The 27,875-nt window shown below is 43.4% G+C and overlaps 1 protein-coding gene across 1 annotated transcript; it reads right to left on the minus strand.

Annotated features, from left to right (window-relative positions):
* Positions 1 to 227: 227 nt before the first annotated feature.
* AMFR (autocrine motility factor receptor) lies at positions 228 to 27,765 on the minus strand. The gene is made up of 14 exons (XM_009090662.4): positions 27,363 to 27,765; positions 25,837 to 25,929; positions 24,016 to 24,180; positions 22,086 to 22,238; positions 18,838 to 18,878; positions 17,032 to 17,164; positions 16,387 to 16,520; positions 14,632 to 14,742; positions 11,530 to 11,720; positions 9,781 to 9,884; positions 7,671 to 7,805; positions 6,938 to 7,021; positions 3,196 to 3,380; positions 228 to 1,739 (listed from the first exon to the last, which is right to left on the minus strand). The coding sequence occupies exons 1-14, from the start codon at positions 27,582 to 27,584 to the stop codon at positions 1,595 to 1,597; spliced, it is 1,896 nt and encodes a 631-aa protein (XP_009088910.1). The 5' UTR covers positions 27,585 to 27,765; the 3' UTR covers positions 228 to 1,594.
* Between the last annotated feature and the right edge of the window lie 110 nt (positions 27,766 to 27,875).

The raw sequence follows: 27,875 nt of genomic DNA on the forward strand, positions 1-27,875 counted from the left end.
GCACTGGTCCTGTTCTCCTGTGCACAAACCAGCCTTTCATGGCTCAAGTAGGTCACTCTGCAGCGCTGCCGCAGGCAAAGGTGCCATCCAGCGGCTGGCCAGGGTCCACTCCTCAGGGAGCTGCCGGGAAAAGTCAGGAGAGCAACAGAGGCCCGGAAAGAACAGCACGAGTCTCTGAAACATCACGAGAAAACATGAGAAATCACACTACAGAAATTTACAAACCATTTCCAACACTGATCAAGGTTTTATTTTTGTTTTGTTGGGGTTTTTTTAACAGTAAAAACAAAACAGCTGTGTTCAAAGCAAAACCAAAGATCTCAAAATTTTTTTTTTGAGGTTTACTAACAGCATTGCAAGGTAAGGCTTCCCAAAGAGTTTTATTGAAATAAATTATTTTCACCTAAACATCAATGCAATTCCTCTCATTAAATTCACCTTCACCTAAAAACCAACAGTAAAAAAATTACCAACAATTCTAGATAATACTGGGCTCCTTCTAAAGGACGGTGAAACTAGAACTCACTCTTCAGAAGTTTAAAAATTAAGTCACTGCCATGTAAAATTCAACTAGGTAAGCTAGCGGCGGCGGTGCCAAGGGGATCTCAAAAGTTCTTAATAAAATCCAGGTTAGCAGATTGGGCTGCAGCCAGCAAAGGTCCAGCTGCCCCCGTTCCTCCAGTCTTTCTGAATAAACTCAGGGTGAGGTTGTGGGGTTAAAAATGAAATAAAAAGCAAGATAATGGAGCGATCTCCACACCCTCCTGGTCCGTGTGGCGCTGGCGTCCAGGACAGGCAGGTTTGACTCCCTTGGCTCATGGCAACACTGTAACCTCGCCTTAGGTGCCTCTTCTTCACTCCGTCCCACTCTGCCCCTCCCTTGTTCCTGGACATACAGGCAAAGGAAAAGTGCAGCCCTGGGGATGAACAGAGCCAAACCTCTGCCACTGTAGAAGAGCCCAGCAACAGTGAACTATTTTATGCGGGAATCAGCGCTTTGCTGCACAATTCATGAATTCAGGTTTCTCTGTGTTGTGTAGCCAGACACTTCATCCAGTGAGAGAACCTCCCAGAGAGGCTCCCCCAGCCCTTCAAGCTGCCCTATGTAACACCTTGGTTGCTGAAGGAACAGGGACCAAGGAGCCTGCTTGTCTAACACAGGGCTTGCTGCAAGCTTCTAAGCTTCCTTCCCTCAGAGTAACTGGCCCTGATCTCGAGCAGAACGTGGCCATGCACTCTGTGACCTGCACCCACAGCTACCTCAGAACACACTTCCCCAGCCTCTGCTGTGCCGTCAGCCCCATAGCTCATGCCAGCTGCAGAAGTCATGCCCGTGGTTTAGAAATTGCCTTTTGTTGTGTAGAGGATCAACGTCACATAGAAAATATTACAAAAAAGGTTAATTTGTCAGCTGTCCAAACATTATTAGACCACATGCTTTATACAGCAGAGAGGCAGCCAGCTCACTCGGCAGCACAGCCAGCTGAACTCTGAAGAGACACTTTCTTGCTGGTATAGAAAGCGCAGGGTTTTGTGTATGTAATTTATTTATTCAACGTTGCTCACGAGGAGGAGGAAGGAGGGGCAGCGGGCGCTAAGAGTTTTGCTGCATCTGAAGTCTCCGTTCGGCGGCGGCAGCGAGGGTCCTGCGGCGCAGGGTGGCAGCGTCAGCCGCCGCTCCCTCGGGCAAAGGCTTCTCTGTGCTCAGCTCCTCGTCGGAGGTTTTGTTCAAGTAACGCCTGAGGGGAAAGAAGGAAAAGATGAGTGAGCAGAACCCACCTCGTTCTGGCTCTGAAAAACGCATTGCTGCAGTTGTGAGGGCTGAAAGGCAAACTAGGAGGAAAATGCCTCAATAAAAGTGCACACAAGTTATGTGCTCCTAAAAAAAGCCCACGTCACTTACAACAGGCTCTGCAGAGTTGGCAGAAGCTCTTAGGTTTTGTGCAAGATCCTTGTGCCTGTGGGAAGGAGCCAGTTCTAAAGGTCAGGGCTGTCCTCAACTCAGAGCCATTCACAGCAGGTGAGTTACTGACTCCCTCTGTTCCTGTTACTCCACTCCTCAGCCTCTGGCACTGCCAACCACAACAAGGCACTCCCTGATGGCAGAGGTAAGCCAGTGACAGAAGAGGCACTAGGGGCTGCACACTCTGAGGCCAGAGGGCAAGGAAGTTGCTGCCAGAGTTAACATCCCAGTGAATTTTTACACTTTAATGGCAAAAAATCTGTAGTTTGAAATTCAACAGCTCTTCAAACCAGTAAACCAGAAAGTCAAAAACACTCTGTCTTCCTAAAAGACATTTTTTAAAACATCAAGGAAAAATTAAGTCTAGGAGCAAGTCTGTTTATAGACTTATAAATGGTGTCACACCCCCAGGTATTTATAAGGCATTTCAGCGTGGAAAAGAAAAAGAGCAGCAGTAGCCTGACAACACCAAAGGATCCAGAACTCAGTGGGGTTGTTGTAGACCCTCTCAGCATTGTTCCTACAATATAAAGGAAGGGAAAACATTTCTTAAAAACACTACAAACAACACTACTTTTTCTACATCACTAAAGTGCTTTTCCTTTTCTGATTAATCAGCAACTGGATGCTAGGAAAGTCTACCAACATAACTGGAATACCGGTAAAAGAGTTGAATTCTATCTGTAACAGCTATTACTGGTTGGGCTAAAAGAAACAGTTCAAGTTGGTCCCTCTCTCTTCAGCAGTGCTGACTGGCTGGTGCTGAGCTCCTCTGGTGAAGTCTAGTAAGGGTCACCTGTCAGATCTGCACTGCTCTGGGCTCTGTAACTGGAAAAAGTGGTGCCTGACTGGAATTTCAGGTGTAAGAGCACAGACAGTGAGGGCTGACACCTGTGCCAGGTGCCAAACCAAAGACTGCTAAAGGACTCAGCCCAAGTAACCAGTTCTCAGTACATTGTTAGACTAAAGCCCACTGGAGCTGGAAAAATCAGCCTTTGCTTTCAAAGAGCTTTGGATGAACTGCACAGGAAGCTGTGTGCATGTTGGGACACGTGATGCTATTTCTGAGCTGGGTTTAGCAGTACAGCATACTGAGCCTGCTGTGACAGATGTATTAATTCCTCTTACTGCTTTTCACATCAACCCAGGCTCTCAGTGGTCCAAATCCATTTGAAACCCATTCTGGGGCCTCCACCTGACTGGCCAGACTGGAGTTTTAGGAAGGAACATACTTTCGAGCTTGTTGCAACAAGTCCTCCTTCCGCTGAACCAGCATTCGCTGCCTCTCGTCGGCTGACTTGGAAAAGCGACTTCCCCTGGCCTCAAAATCTTCTGCTTCATTAGGTTCTGCTTCCATTTCATTGAATTCCACCATTTCTTCCAGTCTGGAGTTCAGTTCAAGTGGCACTCTCTCAGTCTAAAAGAAAAGGAAATAAAGCATACATCTTTGCAAAAGCTGGGTTTCTTTGCATCAAAACAAGAAGCTACAAAGAATTGTCGTTTTCTGAGGCACTGGAAGAAACCAGAGTCTCACCTGCTACACCCAATTCCTTCGGGTTCCTTTGAAAAACCCAGCCAAAAACCAGAACAAAGCTATTTCAAACCATGCTCAAATATCCTGTATCCTATAACGCTGTATCTTTTATGCCATGTTTGAAAGTAATGTCAAAGACAAACATTAATTACTCATAATTAATGCTCTCTGAAAATGGGGCATTTGAAAGTCAGATTCTGCAGCTGACTTGACAAGTGATGCAACAGTAAAGAGTTGAAAAAGCAGAAATCCACATACTAAGGAAAGAATAACAAATGTATTTGCAAAGATAATTTGTGCTCAAGAAGGGAATTTATGAGGCTTCGGTTCACTGGGTTCTGCAGCACCCAAATGATCCTGGTTTAGACTGCTGGAGCAAGGCTGGCAACTGTCCCAAGCACAGTGTGCCAAGAGAGGAGCTGGCAGCCCCCACATGGCACCTCTCCCCCCTGACTGCCAGCTGATAACACTAACCCGAAAAGTGAGCTGCTGGATGATGGTGTGGGTGCACAGCAGAGGGGAAACAGCACATCCTGATCACACCCTGCCACACACAATCACATCAGCCCCTGATGCAGAGCCACAGCCAGAGCAGGAGTGGTGGCATCAACAAACAAATCACCTCAGGGAAGCACTGAAGGCTGTAGCCATCATTTGGTATTCCAGAGGACGACTCAAGCCAGTGGGATGCTCCAAGGCAGCTCCTACTGCCTGGTTTGGGGCCTTTGGCAGAGCTGCTGAGGAGATGCCATGGCCGATTCCCTGGGACTGCTGCTCCAGCCCCAACGGCCCAGACATGGCAGCATCACAGTACAACACACAGGATTAGGCAGCTGAGGTGCAAAAAAAGTTGAGTCATCCCAAAGCCCTGGAGACAAGGAAGTAAGGCCATCTCCCTGACACAACACCTTCAGAGAGCAAACACCCAGACAAATGTCACTTCCCATTCGGTAGGTGAGCCAAGCAGGAATCCCAGAGCCCAAGTCAGCACAGTACAGACACTGCAACCTCAAACACAAGTGTGAGTGTTCAGCCTCTCAGCAAGAACACCAGAGCTGCAATTTACCAAAGTGCACACAAATGCAATGGGATGACATAGGGGCAACCACAGACTGCCTCAAAGCACTGCCACCTTCCTGAGGAGGGAGGGAGAACCCCATGGATTTGTACTGGGAACCAAGATGACCTTGGCAGACCCAGTGGAACAGGTACAGAGCAACTCAATTGCTGCTTCCAATTCCCACACAGGTGGGCAGGGAAAAGGGAAGCTCTGCTGGGGGAAGCAGTGAGGAGGCCACTCATTGCTGTCAATGTTCAGACTTGATCACTCGTTTTCCCCCCCCAGCCATTTGCATCAGAAGATGCAAGTTGGCTCACCTAAGGTTTGGGGGTTTTTCATAATGTTACAAAGATTCAAAAATACCTAGAGCCCAATCCTCTAACTGAGCACAGGAACAGTTACCAAGGAGGTTTTAGAAACAAAACTATCACAGCTAATTGCAGTAAAGGTTATGACAAGCCTCAGTAATGCAGCAGAACACAGGTGCAGAAGCCTGTATACTACAGAAACTATTCTTTCAGGCTGAAGTAGCTTGTTTGCTGCTTGCCCTTTTCTCACAGACAAGCCTTTGACTGACTACAGCAACAGATTCTTCTGGCAAGCAGAGAGTGATACACCAGGTATTTGGTTGCAAATTAAAATCAAAATCAAGGGGACACCAAAGTGACAGGAGTTTTCTAGAGCCAGAGGCTCCCAAGGCTCCTCTCCTCAACAGAAATACTCTCAACAGCAAGGAGTAAAGTAAGAGTCCTTGGCAGAACTCTGAGTTCTGTAAGAAGAGTGAGCAGCTTGTCCAAAGGCAGCGTAAGCTAACAGTAAAATGCACAAAGCATTTCTGAGGCAGGAAGAGGACAGCAGCCCCTTCCAGCTCCCACAACACTACCCAGCAGCACACTTCTCTCTATGCATGGCAGTCTCAATCTCCCACTTCAGCTCCTGCCTATGGTTCCCCCCTTTGGCACAATACATATCCATCCAAATGGAAAACCCTCACAGAGGCCACCAGTCCATCCCCCACGAGTAGCCACGAGTAGCCCAACTAAACTGCAGGATATTCCCAACTGTTCCACTGTCTCCAGATCATCTCTGTGCTATCCTACATGATAAAAACAGGTTCTCCATTCAAACCACCATTTGCTCCAGCCAGAACACATCATCTGAGCACAGCTCAGCAGCACTGCAAAGCAAAAAGGCATCTCTATTAGAGAGCATGTGCTGTGATGTATGGACACCACTCCCAGGTTTTTCAGGTTCTGTAGAAGGAAGGACAGAAATACAGACAGTGTCAGGCAGGAGGGAAGAAAGATGACCAAGCAACACAATCACTCACAGTGGGATTTGAAGCCAGAATCAAGCTAAAGATGAGTTAGATACCATTTGTACCAAGAGAGGTTTCTCTCATTAAAGAGTAGAGCAAATGCCTCCAAAACCTTCAAAGAAACCCCAAAATGCTTGATCCAGACCAAGGTTTTCATTCCTGCAGTTCTGTAGCTGCTACCTCAGGCTCTTACCAAATATCTGTACCATCACTACCACCTCTTCCTCAGCCTCAACTGCAGAATCAGACCAAATCAAAGGGTATTTTGTCTTGCAACCTGCTAACAAGGGAACTGACACAGTTGAATTCCAGGTAGTAACAGCTTGGCTATTCAGGTCACTAAAGGCTGCAGAGAAAGTCACAGACCTCACAAATTTATTCAGCAAGCAGAAAGGGAGATTTATAAAACAAAAACCTTCAGGATGTCACTATTACAGTCAGGGAAAACAAAAGTGAAATGAGATCTTACTTTACTCACAGGGTAATTTTCTTTCCCTGCCACATTTTAGCTAGCACATGCTGCTTAGTAAAGGCCTTTGCAAAGAACAGCAAAACTTGTTATTGTGCTTTGCATAGAGAAGGGCTGTTATCTCTTAGTCCACTTCATATCTCACTCCATTCCAACCAAAGCTCCCCATGTCCTAAAGTGTTTCCTCCAGAACACAAAAGAATTCTTATACTCAAAAAAGAAATACTCCTCCTTTTAATGGAAGTGTTTGGAGAGGTATAGAATGGGAATGAGAAGAAAAAGGGAAGAGCAAAGCTACCTGCTCTTCATATTCCACAGACAGGCATGGGCTGACCAGACATGAAATGAGACATGAAGATCTTCTGTTCTTTGTACCATTTGAGAGCACTTTCCCTCAAGGAAGAAAAAGAAAAGCACACAGATAATACTTTATAGGGGCACTATATTCATATCTGATTTATCTGCCTATGTTAGCTCTGATGTGAAATGCATGGAAGGGCTGCCACCAGCCTGACCTGATTACAGAACCAAAGGCACCTACCAGTCCATGCAGCTTCTAGTGGTGCTTTCTGCCCATTTTTATGCCAATTTACCTGTGTGACAGTTCCAGTATCCTCCTGATCAGTACTGTGCCTTTCCACAGGGTTGTTCAGTGCAGGTCTAATGCTATCTGCACGCTGAAATGCAAACATCATGGGTTTAATACAGTGAGAGAAAGAGCAAAAAAACCTGAGTTCTGTGAACACATTCAAACTCTGCCGTCTGCAATGTCAGGTGTTGTGTTCAATTTAGAAACAGATAAGTTAGCAATAAACAGAATGCTCTGTGTTGAGAGAGAATTGTCTCTGCTTCCCCACACACAGACTCCAGATAACAGTACTATCTGATGCGCACAGAAGCAGAATTCAATATTCTTATTAACAGAAACACTGTCCCCAGACTGCTTTACTGAAATCTGCTGGCACTAATTAAGAACAAGGCATCATTTTGCTGACTTTCTTTGCAAAAAATCTTCCTAAGTGGTACAATTCAATTATCTGTCAGCAGAGAAATCAACTGTAAATGTTCTAAAAGCTCGGCACAAGAGAGACTGGGAAGAGCTGCTTTAACTGAACAAATATTTGTCTCTTGTCTAGCTAGGACATTTTCAATATATTTTTGGTACATGACTGAATACACAGCATTTACAGAGATTTAAACAAAAGGAAAAACAAATCCCAGATTCACCAGTGCTTCAACTCATTTCATTCTCCTCACTCATTATTAAGAGGCTCAGTGATGTGATAAGAAAGAAAGTAATTTTAGGTGCACAGTTTTATGACTCACCTGTGTGGGGAAAGGCACCTGGATGCGCCCTTCCAGGATGTTGTCAGTGGTGATCTCCACAGAACGAGTTAGCTGCAGATCCTGCAGAACTAAATGATAAGGAACCTGAGGGAACATCTCCTGAATCTGATGGGCCTGGAGAAAGCAATACAGTCAGTATCAGCAGTAAATAGAAGTCAGATGATAAGTATGTCAACAGAAGGAGATTAAAAATATTACCAGCTCAAAGATGCTGCTTATGATATGCAAACCCACAGAGAGAAAGAAAAGAGAAAGGAAACCCATGCTGGCTTTGGCTTCCAGGGCAATAGGCTGCCTCCACTGAAGTCAACACCCAAACTGCAGCTCCTAGGGAGACACCACATGGCCCTGAACAGTGCCTGTAGATGCACAAAGGTTTCAAAAGCTTCCTGGCCCTCTTCTTATGACAGCCTTTTTAATAAAGATCTATACAACACTCATGGCTGACTGAAAGTTAGATCAACACTGGAAGAAAAAAAACTATTGTGCTTTTTGCCATATTGGTTCCAAAATGGTACCCATAAGGACATGTGGAGTAAGTTTTATTAACCCACTCCCTCCAGCCACCCTCCCTACAAACCAGTTGAATAGGGTCTGAAAACTCAATTAAATTAAACTGAGTTGTCAGGGAACTGTTATGACTGAATTTCAAGTTAGTTAAATATTATCCAAATCAAATAAGGTAAGAGGGAAGACAAATAAGATGCTTTTAGAGTCCAACAACTAGATTTCATTTAATATTTAAATGTCTATTTTCACTAATGCCCACAGTCATGGGGGAGCAAAAGGGAATGAGAATGGTAATAAGGAAAGAAAAGTGGAAGGAGTTTTGAGAACAAAGCAAAAACTATGCACTAACTGATAGTGAGTTCCAACACAAGCAACTTCTGCAAACCTAACCCTCCACTGTACTAACTTGTGACCAAACCAACTGATTTAGCATTTCAGCCTCTGGCTTTCCCCTCAAAATACTTCCCTAGGGTTTTATTCAGTAACACAAGGGAAAATGTCACTTATTTTCTATTAAAAATGTGTAATACTTTAATAATTTGCTAACCTTTTACCAGCTTTCCAATAAAGTAGACATTTTAATATAAGTTGCTACTGTACTTTTGATAATACACAATCTTAACAAAATCATTACTCATCCTTAACAAAAGCCTATTTGTGTCACTGTGTCCAGTAAAAGAAAAATTAAACTGACCTCAGATGGAGAGTTCCTGCATATTTAACTAATATATCATCTGCCAACATCTTTTTGATCCCTCCCTGCCTCAAACAGCCTATAAATAGTAGCTTTACCCTGCTGATGTTTAAACAGAAGCATAGACTAAGTGTGGGAAAGACCTAATATTCAGAAAATTCCATCACTTTCATGAGACACCTCACTGAACATCTATTACCACATTTATTACCATGGTATAGAACACAGTATCTTGAGCAACTCAAAGGAAACAGCACTTCTCAAAAAAATGAAGTGTTTCATAAGGCCACATCCTTTTCTTTTTGGACTACATTAGAGTTTCTATGGATGAATTCAACAAATATGGAATTTCATTCTCTACACTTCTATCATCATCATGATAGATCAGCAAAAGCTGAGGATGCTAGAGAGCCCACCTCACACTGATAAGACACTGAAACTGCTATCTTGAAGCTTAGTGCTATTAAAGATTAAAAAACCAAATCAAAACCTATAGAATGGTTTGATCAGTTACTACTTGACCAACAGCTAAATTCTCTGGTTACAGACTCACACCCTTCAGAGCTGCAAGTTGACACAGAGATACTGAAAAAGAGCTGAAGAAGTTGCACTAAGCAAGCTGAGAAAAAGTCAGCTCATCTACCCAGGAAGTACATGTCATTCTTCTACCTCATTCACTTACCTCCAGACCTATTCCTTTATGCTGGCACATCTGAACCCAAATACAGCCCTAACTTCACTGAAGTAAAGCTTCTCTCACTCAGAAAAACAGCTTTCATCTAGTGTCTAACCACTGTTTTGACTTTCTTCCCCTTCATGCTCTCCACTTGCATGTAACCCTTTCCCCTACACAACACAAACAGGAAGGCTGAGGTGCAGTCTCACCATAACATTGAGCTGGGAGTTGCTGGCTTGTGCAATTCCAAGGATGTTGGTTGTGTGCATCACTTCCACAGAAAAACTGGGCAGCCAGCTGGCAATTCGGGAGCCTGGGAGCAAGAAATCACCAAGAAGGTCAAGAAAGAGCATGAGAATCTCAGCAGGCCAAGTACTTCTACATGTATTTAACATGAATCTTTATATTCCACAAGATATGTGCAGGGAGTTCTGCAGAGCAATCTATCCCTAAGGTCTCCCAGACATGGAGATGGCTGGAGTGAATCAGTAACTGCCCATACTCTCTTCAAAAACACTGTCAGAGTGGTGTAACAATCTGGGGGCTGGAAAGGGATCAAGGAAGTAACACATCCCTGTTTTCTTTTTTTAATGTTCCTATCTGACCAGAAATTAAAATAATCCAGAGTCAAATCCAGCTCTGGATAAATCCAGCAGTTTTACAAAAACAGGAGAGCTTCTAAGAAATCGGAATCCAGGCCCAAAATGGGTCATCACTGAGAAATACTACTTCAAAGGGACACAGAGTAACTGAACAAAGTGACTGCTGCAATTGTGTGCTTCAGCTCAACAGAGTAGGGCACATGGGTGGCTCCCTCCTCCTTCTGTGCTGCCAATTAAATAAACTCAGGCTTTGCTCTATGCCACTTCTCCTTCTATCTCCATGGTAATACTGCAGGTCTCCAAGACACTGGAGAGCACTGGGGAGGACAACCATCAAAACTGCTGTGTTATTCTAAATATAAATGTCCTTTGGAGACCTAAAGCACCCCAGAAGTGGAAGCCAGGCAGAAGCTATCAGCCAGTTTCCATGTACCTAGAAATTGTCTGACCCTTCTCTGCCCATGATTCTCCCCCTACAATCTCCAAAGATTTCAAAACAAGCACAAATGAGGAACAGGTCACTGTGTAAGTTTGCAGTGAGCATTTCAACTACCTCATGGGAGCTCCACAAGAGCAGAGCCCAAAGTTCAATATTTGCAGTACTGAAATCATCTGAGAAACACCAAGAGTGCCATCAAAATCTGGGAGACTGTCGAAAGCAGCACTCACCAATACCAAAATTCTAAAAAAAATCTGGAAGACAAACGACATAAATTGCCTTTTTCAAAACAAGTTGTCGCCATACACAGAACTAATTGTGGCCTGGAATCACATCTGCTTTGAGAGTACTTACAACACACTACTTAAAAACCCCAAATATTTTAAACTGTTGTGGCTACATGATTCCTTCTGAAACTAATCTTCTGTACCTAACCAAGCATTGCAAGTGTCTTGTAAACTGAGTGGCAAATGGACTTTTGACAACTACACATTATCTAGGTGATAGGGGAAAGACTGACTTTTAGACTGCACCACAGAGGGATTTTTTCCTCCTCTTTGACTGTTGTTGATTAACCATCGCATGGTAGCAAAAAAGACACAGGATTTTCCCATTCTGCTTGTCAACATGGCACACAATGAATAAATGGCAATAACTGAAGCTGGTGACCACAACAAATCCAGAAAAAGGGAGCACTTGTACAAAATCTTTCAAGAAATCTCCAGAGCTCTGGGAAACCTCAGAGACACATCTGAGCTCTTACAAAAGAACCATCAGAAACACAGTGGTGTTTGACAAACACAAGCAGAGCATGGTTTGAGCTCCAGCTGAAGCACAGAGAAAACTCCCTTCAAGAGAAGGCTGCTCCCCCTGTTCATGTGGGCACCAGCAGTGGATGTCAGACGTGCTCAGCTCACCGTCAAAGTGGAAGAAGTGATTGTGCTGGTTCAGGCGGGGTCTGCCTTCTGCTGCTGCCACAGGCACCAGGTTCTCATCCAGATTCTCCCTCTGGTGATCCTCCCTCACGTGGTGGCTGTCAGTGATATTCAGAGACATTCTGCAGGTGGGGCAAGATGTGTCTTGTTCCAGCCAGGACCGCAGGCATGAGCTGACAGGAAAACAGCAATGCTGGGGTGAGCTTGCAGTTTTTCCAAAGCACCAGTGTCACCAGTACATCAGGCAGCTGCAGCATATTCTGTACACAGCATCAACACATGGGCTGCTCAGAGATAACCTTAATGAGCTTAATTCATCACATGGCCCTCCTGATGACTCTGGCATAGGTTTCTTATTACTTTCAGCTGAAAATACTCAAGTGTTCACTTTTTATAAACATGGATGCAGATTTATCACAAGCTTAAAACACTCTCCAAGCTTGATGTCCTTCTAGCTCAGAACAAGCAAGTTTTGCCTGGAAGGGAAAAGAAACCAGTTCTTTTCTCTCACTAATCCCAAATGAAAAAGGGAAAAACCAACTGGACACTTAGTTAATGTATCCTGACACATTTTCATAGCAGTTCTGCCTGTGATGAGGCAGTGGCACCTCCAGTGTTTTCAAACAGCTTTTCAAAATACCAATACCCAAACCACAAAAGTCAGTACCACTCCAGGAACCCTCTACACAGATATTTATTAATACTAACAATTCTGTGCCATTACACATCCTTCCTTAATTCTGAAATTTTCTGTCCTGCAGAAAGTGAGAAGTGTTTGAAAAGCAGGTTGAAACACTCAAAGCAGTGCATGTTTTTTGATTAATGCTGATATACCCAGCTGCAGTATTTGTTCAAGTTAAACCTAATTTTCAGTGTGGAAGAACTGAATTTCACAGGGCTGAACACTTCTCAATATTAAAACACATACTTTACATTTTGCAGGGTGGGTTTTTTTCAAGAAGTTCTCAAAACACTTTAGAAAGGTAAAGACATATAAAAAGATCAAATAAACTTATTCCCAAAATTGTGTATTTGTAAACAAAATGAAGGCACAGATCACAGGTTTGGGTTGACAGAGCAAGGGAAAAGTTCAAATTGCAGCACTATAGTGAAGTCAAGGATACAAGTATTCTGTCCAGCTCCTGAAACTTTGCCAAAGTGCTTTCCATCATCTTGCAATGGAGGGATACACAGTGATGGATTTCCCAAAAACAACCAAAGCACCACAGTAAAAAACTCCCACCTTTCACCACCTTGGTCAGCAGCACAACCAGCATGCATTGGCAGTGCTGTCCAACATCACCTCCCTGACCACCAGAAACCCACCCTGCCCACAGCAAACTCACACCTCTGCCTGAACTGTACTGCAAAGGTCACTTGGGAAACACCCAGAGTTTCCCAAGCTGCCACCACACTGCTGCTACTCAACAGTTCAACAGCCAAGATGCTGGAATGGACACAACCTTGTGCCAGATGCATCAGCACCAGACCCCAAAAGGCAGCTGTGGTCACACCCATTGAGTACCACACAGGCAGAAGGGCCAGGTCACCCACAGCACCTCAGGAGGAGGAGGGCAAACAGCAGGTCAAGGCTGGCAACCTTTCAGAGCAACAACTCTTGAAACTGCCTGCTTCCTAGAAAGTAAAGGAGAGTTTAAACATGCTTAAAAGATTCAGACAGCTATTCCCACTAAATTTCATTAATATTTGGGCACAGGGTAATCTCAGCCTCACAAATCTTCCCGGCCACCTTCTCTTCCACTCCAAATAACTTATGAGGAAAAAAAAAATCCCATGTAATTGAGAATGGACACAGTGTTCAGCCTGTTGACAAAATTACCAGGCTTTTATGAGGAGAGAAACCACTCTCAGGTTGTAAATAGAGTTATTAGCTACATCTGGTTTTATATGCAAGCTGTCCACTGTAACATGTTCCCTCCCTAAAAGCACCAAGGAGTGTAACGTGATTCAGAACAGTATTTGCTTCAGAAAAAAATACAAAAGGATCCTTTTAAATACAGAGAAAATGTCTTTCTGAAGAGAAGACCCTGGGCTTCTCAAGTGCTCAGCAGGTGATTAAATATTCACATGATTTAGTAGCACTGGAAAAGGAGTTTCTGCTATGGAGGCACATTATCTCATTAGAGACTTCTTGGAATACAGATAAATATTTATGGCAAGGTTTGTCATAAATGACAACAAATTAGCACACAGATTACAACCTCTGGTTTGACAGTTACCAGAAAAGCAAAAAGCTATTTACAGAAAGTAACACCACAGGGCCAATTTAACTGACCTGCCTATTCATCACATGGCCCTCCAGAAATGCCTGCTTCAACCCCTGTTTCTCATTTAATATTTAAGCACAGGCATGGAAGTGTAAGCACTGCTACAAAAGATCCAAGTAAAGTCACATCTGTCTCAGCACACTATGTCCACAAGCATATGCTACTATTCACTACTGAATGAGTGTAAGAGGCAGTGTATAGAGAGGTTCTTTGGCCAAAAGTCTCCCAGTTCTAACCAGCTGCTTAGGGACCATTTCTGCTGATTTGGTTAACCTCCTTTACAGCCCTGATGGACTCACTGCCCCTTGAAACCACAGATTCAGACCTGGCCTCCACAGCTGTCCTGGAGGACTCACCACCATGTGAAGATGCACTATATAAAAATACTCCCTGTTTTCTCCTTAGGGCTGATACCTGGAAAGTATTTAAGGATTCCGCTCTAATTTTTTCTTCTTTGTCTGAAAATTAACACAACCTCCACACAACAAATGTACTGACCTGTGTTTGAAAAACTCAACACTAGTTACCCACTAGCTGATAAGGTGCATACTCCTAGTTTGGGGGAAAACAAGTGCACCAGGTGGAACAACTACAACATGAAAATGACTGGAGTAAAAAAGACTTGCACTTTGTTGTCAGAAGCAGAGAGAACCCAGCAAGAGAACCCAGGCAGCAAGCACACATCAACTCTGCTGTTAGTTTGTTACTTGTCATCCCACAGTAAATTTCAGCCATGCCCATCTCTCCCTTCCCTTCTCAGCTGGGTGCACCCTCTCTCTCCAGCCCGGACACATACTTGTGGAAGAGGTGGCCACAAGGGAGTTTACGGGCGGATTGCATGGAGTCCCAGCAAATGGCACAGTCATCATTGTTCACTGCCAGCTCCTCTGGTGTTGCAACTGCAAACCTACAAAGAAGAAACAGGAAGAGACAGAAGGAATGACTACACAAGCTCAGCATAGCCTCCTCTCTAGAGAATCCAGCAGTGAGAAAACCTTATCCTCCATGTTAACTCTTCATTAAGAGACCCATGCCAACAGATTTGTTATTTTTTTGATCTGTTATTTTTCAGGCACTGCACTTATACACATGCCTCTGATGCCTTTTGCAGGCACTTTTTTGCACATCTCCTCATACATCCTAAGTGCATAAAGCTTTGACTTAGTACCCTCCAAGAGATAATTATATGATAATTTTGTTGAGATCCTTAAATTATAATCTGTATAGATTTGGTTTATGTCATTTTTCTAAATGAGTTTTAATAGCTGCACCCATTAAGCTGTCTCTTTGGGATCATAAGCATTTATGGTGACTAATTTTGGCCTCAGATTTTGCCATTCCCATTTGTCTTGACTTTTCTCCCTTTTTTTTAAGCTACAGTGCCATGTAAGCAGTTACTACACAGTATCCAAACACAACAATATAGAAATGAGTGGCGTAACATTTCACAGCACTGCTGGTGTGGAATGCATCTGAAGAACAAGCACATAAAGGCAGCTGCCAACAGCATTTTCAGAAGGAAGCTAGAATGTAGTTCTTCCAGCACATCAGAATGACCAAAACACATTGAGTTGTTCAGATAAGAATTCTGTGACACATGCAACTCAAACACCTTTGTGAGCAGCTCAAAGGGGTTCAGTGGCTGCATCTTACTGGAAAGAAACAACACATTGTGGATGAACTTTATTATGTAGCTCTTAATATAATACCACAGCCATTAAACAACTTCTCAAAAAAAAAAAAAAAAAAAAGCCAGCATTCTCCACCTGGACTACAGCAGCAGGAATCAGAATTAATCAAATGCACAGAGGCTCAAAATTAAAACAGTACAGTGATATACAGAAAGAGTAAAATTCCCTGTGGCTCTTAACATTTTTAGGGACATAGCTGATTTTTAAAACACTGGGTGAGAAACGCAGTACTATTTGGTATACTATTAGGTTTTAGCAGGCCTCCCAATTTCTCCATATTACCTCACTTAAAGGGAATGGACTAAAGTTCTGCCCAGGTGCTCCCAGCTCCACTTTAGGCAAAGTCTTAAGGTTGGCTTCAGGTTTAGTAAATACATAGGTAAAGCTAGGCAGGGTTTAATTATTATTTTGATTTCATTTCAGTTAGTAAGTGAATGATATGGCATAATGAAATTAAGAGCATTGATTTCTATCACAGCCAAAGCCAGTATTTGACAGCTAAAACAGGCAGAGCTCTTCAGAGCTTCTGTCACCCCACAAGAATACAGAAGAATACAAAAGAATAGAGGAGAAGAAATACTAGACAGGGTTTGCCACTTTATACATTACCAGTAATACTGCCATTATACAAGTCAATCCTACATATATGTTAAAACCAAAAAGAGTCTCCCCACTAACAAATAAAATGGGTAAAAACACACTCCAAGAGTAGAGACTTGAGGTCAGGTTTGGAACATTGCATCTGTCCAGCTTACACCATGCCACAGTGTATCAAAGGAACATAAAAGAATCCCAAGTTCTTTCTCAGGATCCTCTCTACTAGATCTACATCAAGAGTGCAGAGTAAGGAAGGGGCTGACCTGGCCTCCATGTTTCCCACCACACGCAGGTAGTTCTTGTGCCGCCGAATTCGCCGCTGCACCTCGTGGAACAGGTAGCGCAGCTGCATGAAGATCACCAGGCTCGCCATTGATAACCAGATATTGCCAAACAGCTTGGGAAAACCACAGAGCAGTGATCAGAAACGAGCACCATTGGAAACAAGAAGCTGCATCAGGTCTTAAGAGACAAAGAAATCGAGAAACCAGCCCTGAAGAATTTCCCTTTTGTTGGGTCCATTCAGACCAACCATGCATGTTCAAAGGTACTACCACTCATTACCTCTTCACATACAACTTTGGCAGCCCAGCATTTATAATAAGGATAAACTGAATTCAGTCCTGTCCAGGTTAGCATCCCCTGCTGCCAATGAAAATAATTCAGTCTGGTATTACTCAATTAAAAAAGCTAATTAAACACCTACTAAACAGATAATTACACACAGCAGTTAATACTCCTTAACAAAGTTATTTGTGATGATTCAACTATGCAGGAGGAAGTAACTTCTCTGTAATATCTGGTTTCTAAAATAAGCAAAGTAAGAAACCAATATAAAATATGTGTACCAAATACCCTTTATTTTAAGGCCAGTCTATTTGTTCAGCATTATGTCCAGTATTTCATACCAGCATATGAATATGATGCATCAAGTCCAGAGAAAGCAGGGTTAGCTCCATGACAAAATCTGTGTAGTAGACATAAGTGCCCTTGCCCTCCCACGTTCCTTCATGGTTGAGATCCCAGAGATGAACTACATATCTGCAAGAGTGAGGAAACTAACATTATTCTTGTTGTTGTTAAATTGCATCTCTATAAATCAAACTATTTTGTCCATTTTTCAAAAAACTTCTGGATATGGATTCTTTGCCCTTCCGAGGCCCTGTGCTCACAGTCTGTGCTCACTCATGGGGGACTTCTTTTAATGTTACCAAAAAGCAACATTTTAAAAAAGCAAAAAGCAGTCAATGCTTAGCCCACACTGGCACTACAGACACTGCCAGCTGATAGAAAAATGCAGCATTTGCTAAAAACTACTTAAGATACAGGAAGTCAACCTTAGGATTATAGTAACTACAGAAGCACATTTTTCAGCACGTGAGGTGTTTCTTAGGTGAGTCACTGCAGCTCAGTGTCAGACCTGCACAAAGAGGCTCCTGCATTACATACCACATCCTACATATGCACACACAGGTGTGTTACAGGTACACATGCATGGAACTTTTTCAAAACAAACCTTCAGGAGACCAGGACCTTAAAATAAACCCTGTAGAATGACATTAAGTAGCATCTATCAACCCTCATCCAGCAGCACCCATCCACTTTAATCCATGCCTCAAGCTGTACCACCCACTAAAGCTATCCATGCATTTCAACCCCCATCTGTAAAAAGCACTCCTAAAATGCATTTCTATATCAAAAAATCATTCTTAAAATGCTTCAGCACGTATTTAATCCTTTGTACTATCCAACATATCTGCCAACTCTTTACTAGCTGTCTTTAAAAGAAGTGTTCCTCTAACTACTCAAACACCAGTACAATCTTTTATTCAAATAAAGACTTCAGGATAAGACACACACATCACTCACATAAAACAAACAAAAAAAGTCAGTTGCAGAACTTGTGCTTAAAAATAGCACAGGCCAAAGCTAAAGACCTTTGCTCATCTCATAGAATCCTGCAACAGTATGGGTTTGAAGGGATCTTGAAGATCATCTCTTTCCAAACCCTTTGGCTGCCTCATGCAATTAGGCCATGACCACTTCCAGGATGGGGTGTCCACAGTTTCTCTGGGTAACCACTCTGTGCCAGTGACTCACCAATCTCACAGGAAAGATTTTTTTTCCTAGTATCTACTCTAACTTTGTCTTCTGTCAGTTTGAAGTCATTCCCTCATGCCATGCCCTTGTCCAAAGTCCCTCTCCAGCTCTCTCGGTGCCCCTTTAGGTACTGGATGGGGCTCTAAGGTTTCACCAGAGCCTTTTCTTCTCCAGGCTGAGTAACCCCAGCTCTCTCAGCCTGTCTCCACAGCAGGCGCTCCATTCCTCTGAAAATCTCTAAGGACTCTTCTAGACTCACTCCAGCAGGTCCACATCCTTCTCATGCTGGGAGCCCCAGAGCTGGATACAGCACTCCACAGGGAGTCTCAGCAGAACAGAGCAGAGGAGCAGAATCCCCTCCCTGGACTGCTGCCCACATTGTGGGGATGCAGACCAGGATGTAGTTGAGCTTTCTGGGCTGCAAGCACACATTACTGGGCCATGTCAAGCTTCTCATCTACCAACACCCTCAAGTCTCCCCTTAGGGCTGCTCTCCATCTCCAAACATGCATTTGCAATTCAATGAGGTAATTACCTACACCTCTTCCATAAACATGCTATATGCACTACCATCCTGAACACACATCCTGTAAAACAGAACTTACAGAACTTACCGTAAAATCACATGAGCAGTTCTGACTGTAACCAGCAGAGACTGCAAAAAAGGAAGAAAACACCATACATATTAACAACATTCTGGCAGGGACAGTGGTGCAGATGCAGGAGCTCAAGGGCTAAAACACAAAATTCCTTTACTGAAGCTTAACAAGTCCTGTGAACCAATGGCCACTATAGGTGACTGTGTGCACAACATACCTGAGACAACCATGAAACTTATAAATAAGTATAAAAAAAATTGTTCCCAAAGACACCATGTTTTTAAAGCAGCCACTAGTGTTGCTTTGTTGTCATTTTTTCCCAACTACACAGGATGTATTGCCTTTTTCAATTATTATCACTCAGCAAGTGTTGAGACCACAATCCCACCAACTACCTCTCCTCATCCCACTTATTAAAAAAAAATAAATGGAAGAACTGAATAATAACAGAAATTTGAGGAAGATAATTTCAAATCATTCCCCCCCTTTGCTGAGATGTAAATGCAGCTAAAATAACTTCTCTCTTTAATCATACTTATGTTTCTAGGCTAAGTACAGAGAAAAAAACCTGAGCCTATCAGAAAGTGTAAGATCAGAAGTGTGAAGACAAGTCACCAAAAAGGTTAACTACATTTCCATGGGCTCTTATCATCTAAGAGACGATGGCCCCATCACCTCTCTGTTATCCACCAAGCCCACAGTGCTCCATCTCTTCACTCTATCCTCACAGTGAAAAACACCAGACATGCTTCCCCCAGGGACTGTCCACACCACCCTGTAGTTAGCAGGGGCCAAGTGACACTGAGATGCAGGGGATTTACACTGATCAACTGAAACCACTTCTGTGAAACTGGTCTGATGGCATGCCTTCAGCATAAGTACTGTGAACAGGACAGAAGAACTATCAAAACCACTAACTTCCCAAAGTAGCAATAGGCCAGTTAGTTTGAATAATTTTTTCCATCTGTAAAAAGCACTCCTAAAGTGCTTCTATGCATATTTAACCCCTTGCATTACCAACATATCTCCCAACTGTTTACTAGCTGGCTTTAAAAAAAACATGCAAAAATACAGACTGGGCACTGCTTGCTATACTATTTTCTTATAAACACCATATATTAAGGCAAAAAAGATTAATGTTTACTCAAAAACACAGACGAGTCCCTACTCAGCTTTCTCTGGGCATTTGCACATTTCACATCCACCCTCTGCAGCAAAAATACTGCTGACAAGCAATAGAGAACAAGGGGAAGTTACCTAAAACACAAGAAAAACATCTATATTGCTTTATTGAAAACACTGAGCTAAATCAATGTTTGCAGAAAAGAGATTAATAGCTTAATGTAACTTAATGTAATTCATTCACAGTAATGGAATACACTTGGCAGGATCCCTCTCAAGGAGCATCACACAAGCCACCACCAGAAAAACATTTCAGTCTCAAAGATTTATTGTTTTTTACTAAGAGCTTGTAGTCTGCTGTGAGGTGTCACTGCCAGTACCAATACAGAAAGAAACCTAAATATTTTATTCCACTCACATCAGTGTTGGGTATTAAAATCAAGGAAATTACTCATGGTTGCCCAATCCATACAGGGAATATTTAAAATGTTCAAAAATGGCAAGATATTATACAATCTCCTATGAGAAAAGATTAAACAGACTAGAATTCTTTTGCTGAGAAGGAAAGGCAGTAAAGGAACAGGCAAAAGGATGATAAAATCACAAATTCTATGAAAAAGATTAAACATTATTCCCTGCCCATGGCAGGAGGTTTGGAACTATATGATCTTTAAGATCCCTTCCAACCCAAATCATTCTGTGATTATCAAACACAAGATTCAGAACAACTCAAAGAGGACATCTTTCATGTACACAAAGCCAAGTAAATGTGAAATTTGTTGCCTTTGGATATTACAGAGGCTGACATACAAACAAGTTCAATGAATAATCATACAACTTTCCAGAGTACATCTGGGACTGTCAAACACAATGAGATTGTACAGTCCTCAGCTCAGGAATGTTCTCAAACACCAGGGGCTGCAAGCAAAGCTAGGAGACCCTTACTTCTGCATTCCCCACAAAGTTCCTCTGCCCACCAGCAGCACAGCAGGGGATCTGGGATTTGGCTGGATATGCCACACTTCCACTAACTGAGCCACTCCTTCATTAATCAGCACACAGAACAGCTCCACTGAAATGAACAACTGGGCCCCATCCTGCAACCCCAAACACCCACACTACCACACAGCACAGCTCTGAGGAGGCAACAGAGGCTCGACAACACTCCCTGATTAACCCACCCTGAGCTGGTGCAATGCTGATAATCCTTCTGCCAAGCCAAGATAAGATGACACCAAAGAGACCCCACCTTTCAGAGACTGTAAAATCTTCCAATACCCTTCCAGTGTTTCATTACAAATCTGGTCTTGCACATTCTCATATTCATGGAAAAATAAAGCAATGTATTGATAACTGAACTATGGTGTGACAAGCATCATATTCTCCTATTATCAGCTGTTTTTTTTCCTGCTCCCTAACTCCAAGTATGAATTCAAAATAGGAGGAGAAAAATAAATTGTACATGTTATTTGTTATCTGAACTGACGGTGTGCTAACACAACATACTTGGATTGGATTCCTCTCCTTTGTTAAAGATTATCACTTCCTCAGGCAGAGTGCAACAACCCACCACAACACCAAAAACATACTGATGTTCACTCCACAAACATAGGGATGTTTAGTCCACAGTGCAAAGTGTTCAGGAGTGCACAAAAATGCTTTGCTCATCTCGGCTGAGACACAACTCGTTACACAAACATTAGCAAATGCCATGAGTATGCCTATAAGGAAAGGATGTCTCAGTCCTTTTGGGGAGAAATGAAATAGAAAATACAACCTCAAAGAGGCTGAAGTGCACCTTACACTTTCATACACACTCTCTCCATCTCTCAGGTGCTGTTTCACCGACCCTTTTTGCAATGCACAATCATTACTTTTTTCATAAGCTGTCATTTGATTTCAGGATCACCTTACAGGTCTACCCTCGCATTCTCTTCTTCAGACTAAGATTTTTTTCAGGGTTAAAGGCTAAAGAGACTAAGCATGCCAATCTGGCAATGTCTGGAAAACAGGGGAAGATTTGTTTGTGTATTCAAAGTTTCTTATGGGAATTAAAAGCAAATCCACTGTGTACCAGGATATCCCCAAGTGAGGGATCAAAGACAAAGCAGAACCCACAACACACATGAAGGAAGTCTCACCTCTGCTGCCATGAAAGCCAATGTGTGCATGCCATGGGTGTAGCCAACAACTCCACAGACAACTGCTAATCCACAGCAGGACAGGAGCATGGCTATGAGCAGGGCCAGCACTCTGACGTGGCTGCTCATGGGTGTGGTAGGAGAAAAGGAAAGCTGCAACACAAATACATAAATACATGACAGTTTAAAGGAGTACTTCATCCACCCTGCCTTCCATTGTCACCTCACCAAACAAGACCTCATACAGGAAAACCTTTTGTTTTCTAGCATAAAACCAATTTCACAATGCAATGTAGTAATAAATTATGAAGAATAAAGCCAAACCCACACACTATCCCAAAGCCTCGTTCATGTTACTGTCATTTACAGTAACATTTTAACAATCAGTTACTATTTTTTAATTTACAATTACTATGATTATTTGAGCTGTTTAAATCACCTGTGCAAGAAAACCAGAGACACAGTAGTTTCTGCACCAAATTCCACAGCATCTGCTTAGAATTAATATGCATTTTACATAGACACCTAAACCTAACACACGGTCTTCAAGCAACGTTTTGCCAATTTTTCACCAAAGAGCTGATCTGAATTTGTCCAGCTTGGTCTTCCATCCCATAGTTCTTCCACTGTCACTTCCTTCTGGAAGAAAGAGATGTCTACCCAAAAAACCATTTAAGCTGCAGCTAGAGACTGCTGAACAGACTCTGCTGAAAAACAGTTGTCTCATTCAATAGCATGCAAAGTGTACTAAATCTCTAAAGAACCTTAACAGAGAGCTATGCCTCGTCTTTGTAAATCAAAGGCAACCCAAGTGGATGTTGGTCCATCCTCTTTTTTCCAGGGGAGGATGAGAAAGAACAGGACAAGGAAAGAAGGAGTTGCCCAAAGCTTCACTCTGATCTGTTTTACAAAGTTGATTCCAATGTTTTGTTTTTAAATGGGTTCTTTCTTAATTCTCTGTGTCTGGTTCAGCTCCACATGCCCCATCTTCACAAGGCAAATCATAAAAGTATCATTTGTCCAAGCAAAAATTGACTATGCATGCTTTGAATGCAAAAAGAATATAATAAGGATTTCTTCCCACGTGACCCGTATTCTTTCACAGCTTTCTGAACAACACTAAAAATACCAGATGACTGCCTTGTTCACTGCTGTCTTAATTTCCCTAACCCTAGCCAATTCAGTTTCAAGTTTAAGTGCTTAGCTACCTGTGAATTAGCAGGCCTTACTGGACATTACTAAAAAAAAAATCTGCAAAGCCCAGACCTACCAAAAAAAGATTCATGGATTCAATTCAGGACAAACTTCTATGCCAGAAGAGAGGAGCCTGGGAAAACGCAGGCCCATTATAGTTTAAAGGCCAAGATTTACTGTTTAAATTACAGTTTCTTTTTTCTTGCCTAGCCTTCATCTTCTGCATCTCTACCTAATTTATTCCTGGTATTAACAAAAAGTGGAACGCAGCTTAGAGAGAAAATTGCACAGTATATTGTAAAGACACTGGCAGTCAAAATTCAGTATATCTAAGTGAGTGTGAAACCTCAGCACAGAATCTGCAGACACAGGCTCCACAGGCCAATCCTAAAGGGCACCAATCTAAGGGATGCTCTGTTGTTAAGATGTCTTTACTAAGGAGAGCTATGAAGCCATCTCATCCAGTTATGCAACAGTAATTACAGGGCACATATAAGGAGCAATTTATTACAGAAAATTAGTATCTTCAGCTCCATTTGTCTCATGGGAAAACTGAAGGAGTAAGATTGACATTGTACTTTAAAGCAAGTATTTGAAGCTAATGGGACGTGCACGTGTTCAGTACCGCAGGGTGTGGAAAAGGTCTAAATTATCTGTTTGTACCTTATCTGAGCCAGTGCCTGAGCTAGAAACAGAATTTGCATGCCCCAAAAGGCAGCCCTTAATCAAAACTTACATATTCAAAGCGATCCTTGCACAGCTGAACCATCAGATGGAGAAACACAAGTCCAGAGAACCAGAGGCACCACATCACTACTTCTTCCACTGTCTGAACATTCAGCACACCAAAAATGAAGATAAACTTGTAGAAAATGAAATTCCAGAATTTATCCTTGAGATGCTGTAATGGAAGAGACTCAGGTAAGAAACATACTAAAAATACCAGCAGACCTTACTGTCTATCTAGTTTCTTGTACCATGACAGCATAACTGTGTTACACAGCACAAAATGCAGTTTCCTGCTATATTCCTAAAACAGTGCTCAGCACAAAGCAAGTCTGATCTCAGTCTGATTCTTCATGCCCAAGCAACTCAGCCACCATGCTGCAAACACACAGTCCTCTCTGCTGGAAGAGCTGCCATAGTTAGTTATTCAAGATGCCCAAATTGCCTAGCACCTTGCTTCCAAAAATCTGCCCAAAAGTACAGATGATTAAGAAAAGATGAAGTCTGTTCTTAAGAATCACAATGCCTACAGTGGAGAGTGAGATGGATGAGCAATGAAAATAAAACCATTCCCACACACACAAAGTACGGAAGAAATAATATGATGTTCTCAAGCAGTAGACAGCAAGCCAGCTTGGACGGGATTAAAAAATTTATGAAACAAAATGTTTTGTTAAAGTACACGATGAAATCACCAGGAGTTTAGTTAAGACAGGCCCTGAATTCCTTAATGATGCTGCTATGGGCTCGCCAGTATTAATAAGCAGCTTTCCTTTACATGACAACTGAGGCAAACCCCCACTGTCCAAACACAAAGGGATCCACACTGCTACTGCTTTTCACTTCTGTTTTTAAGAGAGCAGAAAACACCCTGGAAACCATCACCAGTTAAAATTCCTTATAGTCAACATGGACTGGAGAGAAAATCTGGCCCACTGCAGTTTGATAGTGCCTCAGTTTTAACACACCACTCAGAGCCTCTACAAGGTATGAATTACAAATACAATAGGCTTTGAGAGCTCCACAGGCATTAATGAGGCTTTGTGTGCCTCAGTTCTGCATGTCAAAAATCATCATGGCCTGATTCCTCCTAAAGGAAGGAAGTCTTTTTACAGACTCTTTTTTTAATATGTGAACACACTCCAAACGACTGCTCCTGCATTTTACACAAGCAACTTATGCATTTGCCTTACTTTAAAAAAAAAAAAATACAGCAATACTATTCAAGGTCCTGCTGCTGCTTTCATCTTCTGCAGGATCCTGTTTTTAAAAACTCTGAGCTTTCATAGCTCCTTTGCTGAATTTTTACAACCATTCTCACATAGACAAGAGTAGGACTAAACAGCTGCTTTCTGTCCTGCTCACCTCCTTTCTCTGGGGATTTTCTTGCCTGCTCTTAAACCTGCAGGCTGATAAACCATCCATTCAGTGTATGAGAATGGAAAGCACTTCTCCAGCAGTCAAGGTACAAAAGAAGAGGGAACTCAAAACTGCCACTGCTGACAACTACAAAAAGCAATGGAGAAATGCTGCCAGGTGCAGGCAGGATAGAGAAGAACACGTTACAAGTGTTTTGAAGTGAGGCATGCTTGTAAGAAATCTAACAGAGTTCATTAAAGACACAGGATTTTCAAGTTGACTGTGGGCTTAAAATACAATAGGAAAAATTCCCTTCAAAATAAAGCAAAAGCTTGTGGCTGCAGATATACTAGCTAACCAAACAGTAAGATATATATTGTAATATATTTCTTTTTCTTGTGCAGTTTCAGCAATTCCATACAGAAAAGCACACCATTGCCATGTCTCACAGTTTTCTTGTTTGCTGTCTCACCTGCCTCTCACTGACACGAAGAGGACCAAACACCATATACTGGATTAGCTTAGCAACCAGCATCAGAAAACAGCAGGCAGTGTTCACTAGTACCTGGAAAGAAACAAAGCAATCAGTGACAAATACTTTTGCCCTATTTAGAAGAAGGGAGAGAAGGGGAGTCTAACAAAACCTGCCATTGTTCACAGAACAGTATTAATTGCCTTTTGATGAAATTCAAGACTGGTCTCTTTCAAGACACATGAAGCAGCTGATAAGTCTTAGGTTGTTTTTTTTTCTAGAAATACTAACACAGTCAGTTTGATACAGCAGTAAAGCCAACAAACTGCTCTACCACTTCACAATAAATTATTTCATACAGATTAGCAATTTTCATAGAATTACATAAGGCCAAAACTTAGAGATCACCAAGATGCTAATTTTGTTTAACATATGGCAGATGAGAAAAATCCAGTTTGAATCTGTTGTTTCAGTATAAGGATTCAGAGGTTGCCTCAGAACATGCTGAATAGCACACACCCCTTCAGTAAAAACACTTCTTGAGGCTTTCTTGGGAAACTTCTTTACAGCAAAGTAGCAAGAAACAGAAGACATGGGCCTGGGAAAACTGCTATATCACATATGGCAAAGGCACTTGTAATTAACTTTTGATCTAAGCAGGACACCAAAAAGGTAGATGATGAAGAAGCTTCGTGCTGTCATTCCCAAAGGACATAACTTTTCCAGGACTCTTAAGGCTGTGAGACCAGGTTTCAAAAGGATGAATATGTTTGGTATATTAAAAAACAGCACCTCAGTCAAGCAAGTATGTTGTGAAGCAGATGTCCAACTACTGCCACCTTTGAGTGACAGATAGATGAAAAGTTCAACAGCAACAGCTCAGCAAGGTATCCAATATCCCCTAGTTGAGCCTTTATTTCAACTACAAATCAGTGAGCCAAAATTCATAAACCATTATGAGACTTGGGTTTTAAAAGGTACCGAAAATTATTTTCTTTTTTTTTTTTTTCCTTAAATGGTGAGAATGTTTCCTCTTACCTACAAGAATTTCAGTGCTATTTAAAAATAAATAAATAAATAAATAAAGGCAGCAAGGCTTGGGCTCGAATACCGGACAGCCCCTTACTCAGATTTCTGGCAGAGCCTGGAGAAGCTTAAGCCCAGCAAGAGCCTGGGTCCGTGGCAAACGCTCCCAACAGCTTCTCCCAAACCCCTCGGGCAGGACGAGCGGGGGGCGCTCGGGGAGAGAAGCACAAGCCGCGGGCTGAACTCCGGGCGCTCGGCTCTAACGCTGCCCCACCGCCCCACGCAGGAAGGGAAACGGCTGCGGAGGCGGCCCAGGGCGGGCAGGGGAAATCCACCGAGCCCCCCCTTTATTCCGCGAGCAGTTTTCAAACAACAAAAACGAAACACCCCCCGGACCCGCCCACCTCCCCCCGGCCGCGGGGAGGTGCCGGCTGAGGCCGATCCCGATGCCAGCCCCGCAGGCCGCGGGCCCGCAGGCCCCGCCGCCGCCCCGGGCTCACCCAGACGCAGAGGCTGTCGGAGAGCAGGTAGTAGGCGACGTCCAGGGCCCGTGGGGCGGCGCAGCGCTGAGACTCGGCCGGCTCGGTGCCCGCCGCCCCGCCGGGCGCCTGGCAGAGAGCGCGGTAGGCGCTGAGGCCGGCGCCCAGCAGCGCCAGGGCGCTGAGCGCCGTGTAGGTGCGGAGGCTGGGCCAGGGGAAGCGCTCCAGGAACAGCAGCGGCATCGCGGAGCCCTCGCCACCGCCCGGCCCCGGCTCGGCGCGCTCCTCCGGCTTAACGCCCGCCCCGCCGCCCCTCCCCGGGGCCGGGCGAGCCGCCCCCGCTGGAGAAAGGAAAGAGACCGGGCCCGAACCCCCCGCCCCGGCTTCGGGCGCCGCGTCCGCCCGTCACCCCGCGCGCTGAGTCACGGCCGGGGCGGCGCTTCCACCGGCCGGGCCCTGCCCCGCACCCCCCCCGAGCCCGGGACAGCGGCCGCACCGCCGGAGCCGCGCGTGGGGGAATTAGAGGGGCCGCCG

Source organism: Serinus canaria, chromosome 11 (assembly GCF_022539315.1).
Source record: "Serinus canaria isolate serCan28SL12 chromosome 11, serCan2020, whole genome shotgun sequence".
Taxonomy (NCBI): Eukaryota; Metazoa; Chordata; class Aves; order Passeriformes; family Fringillidae; genus Serinus; species Serinus canaria.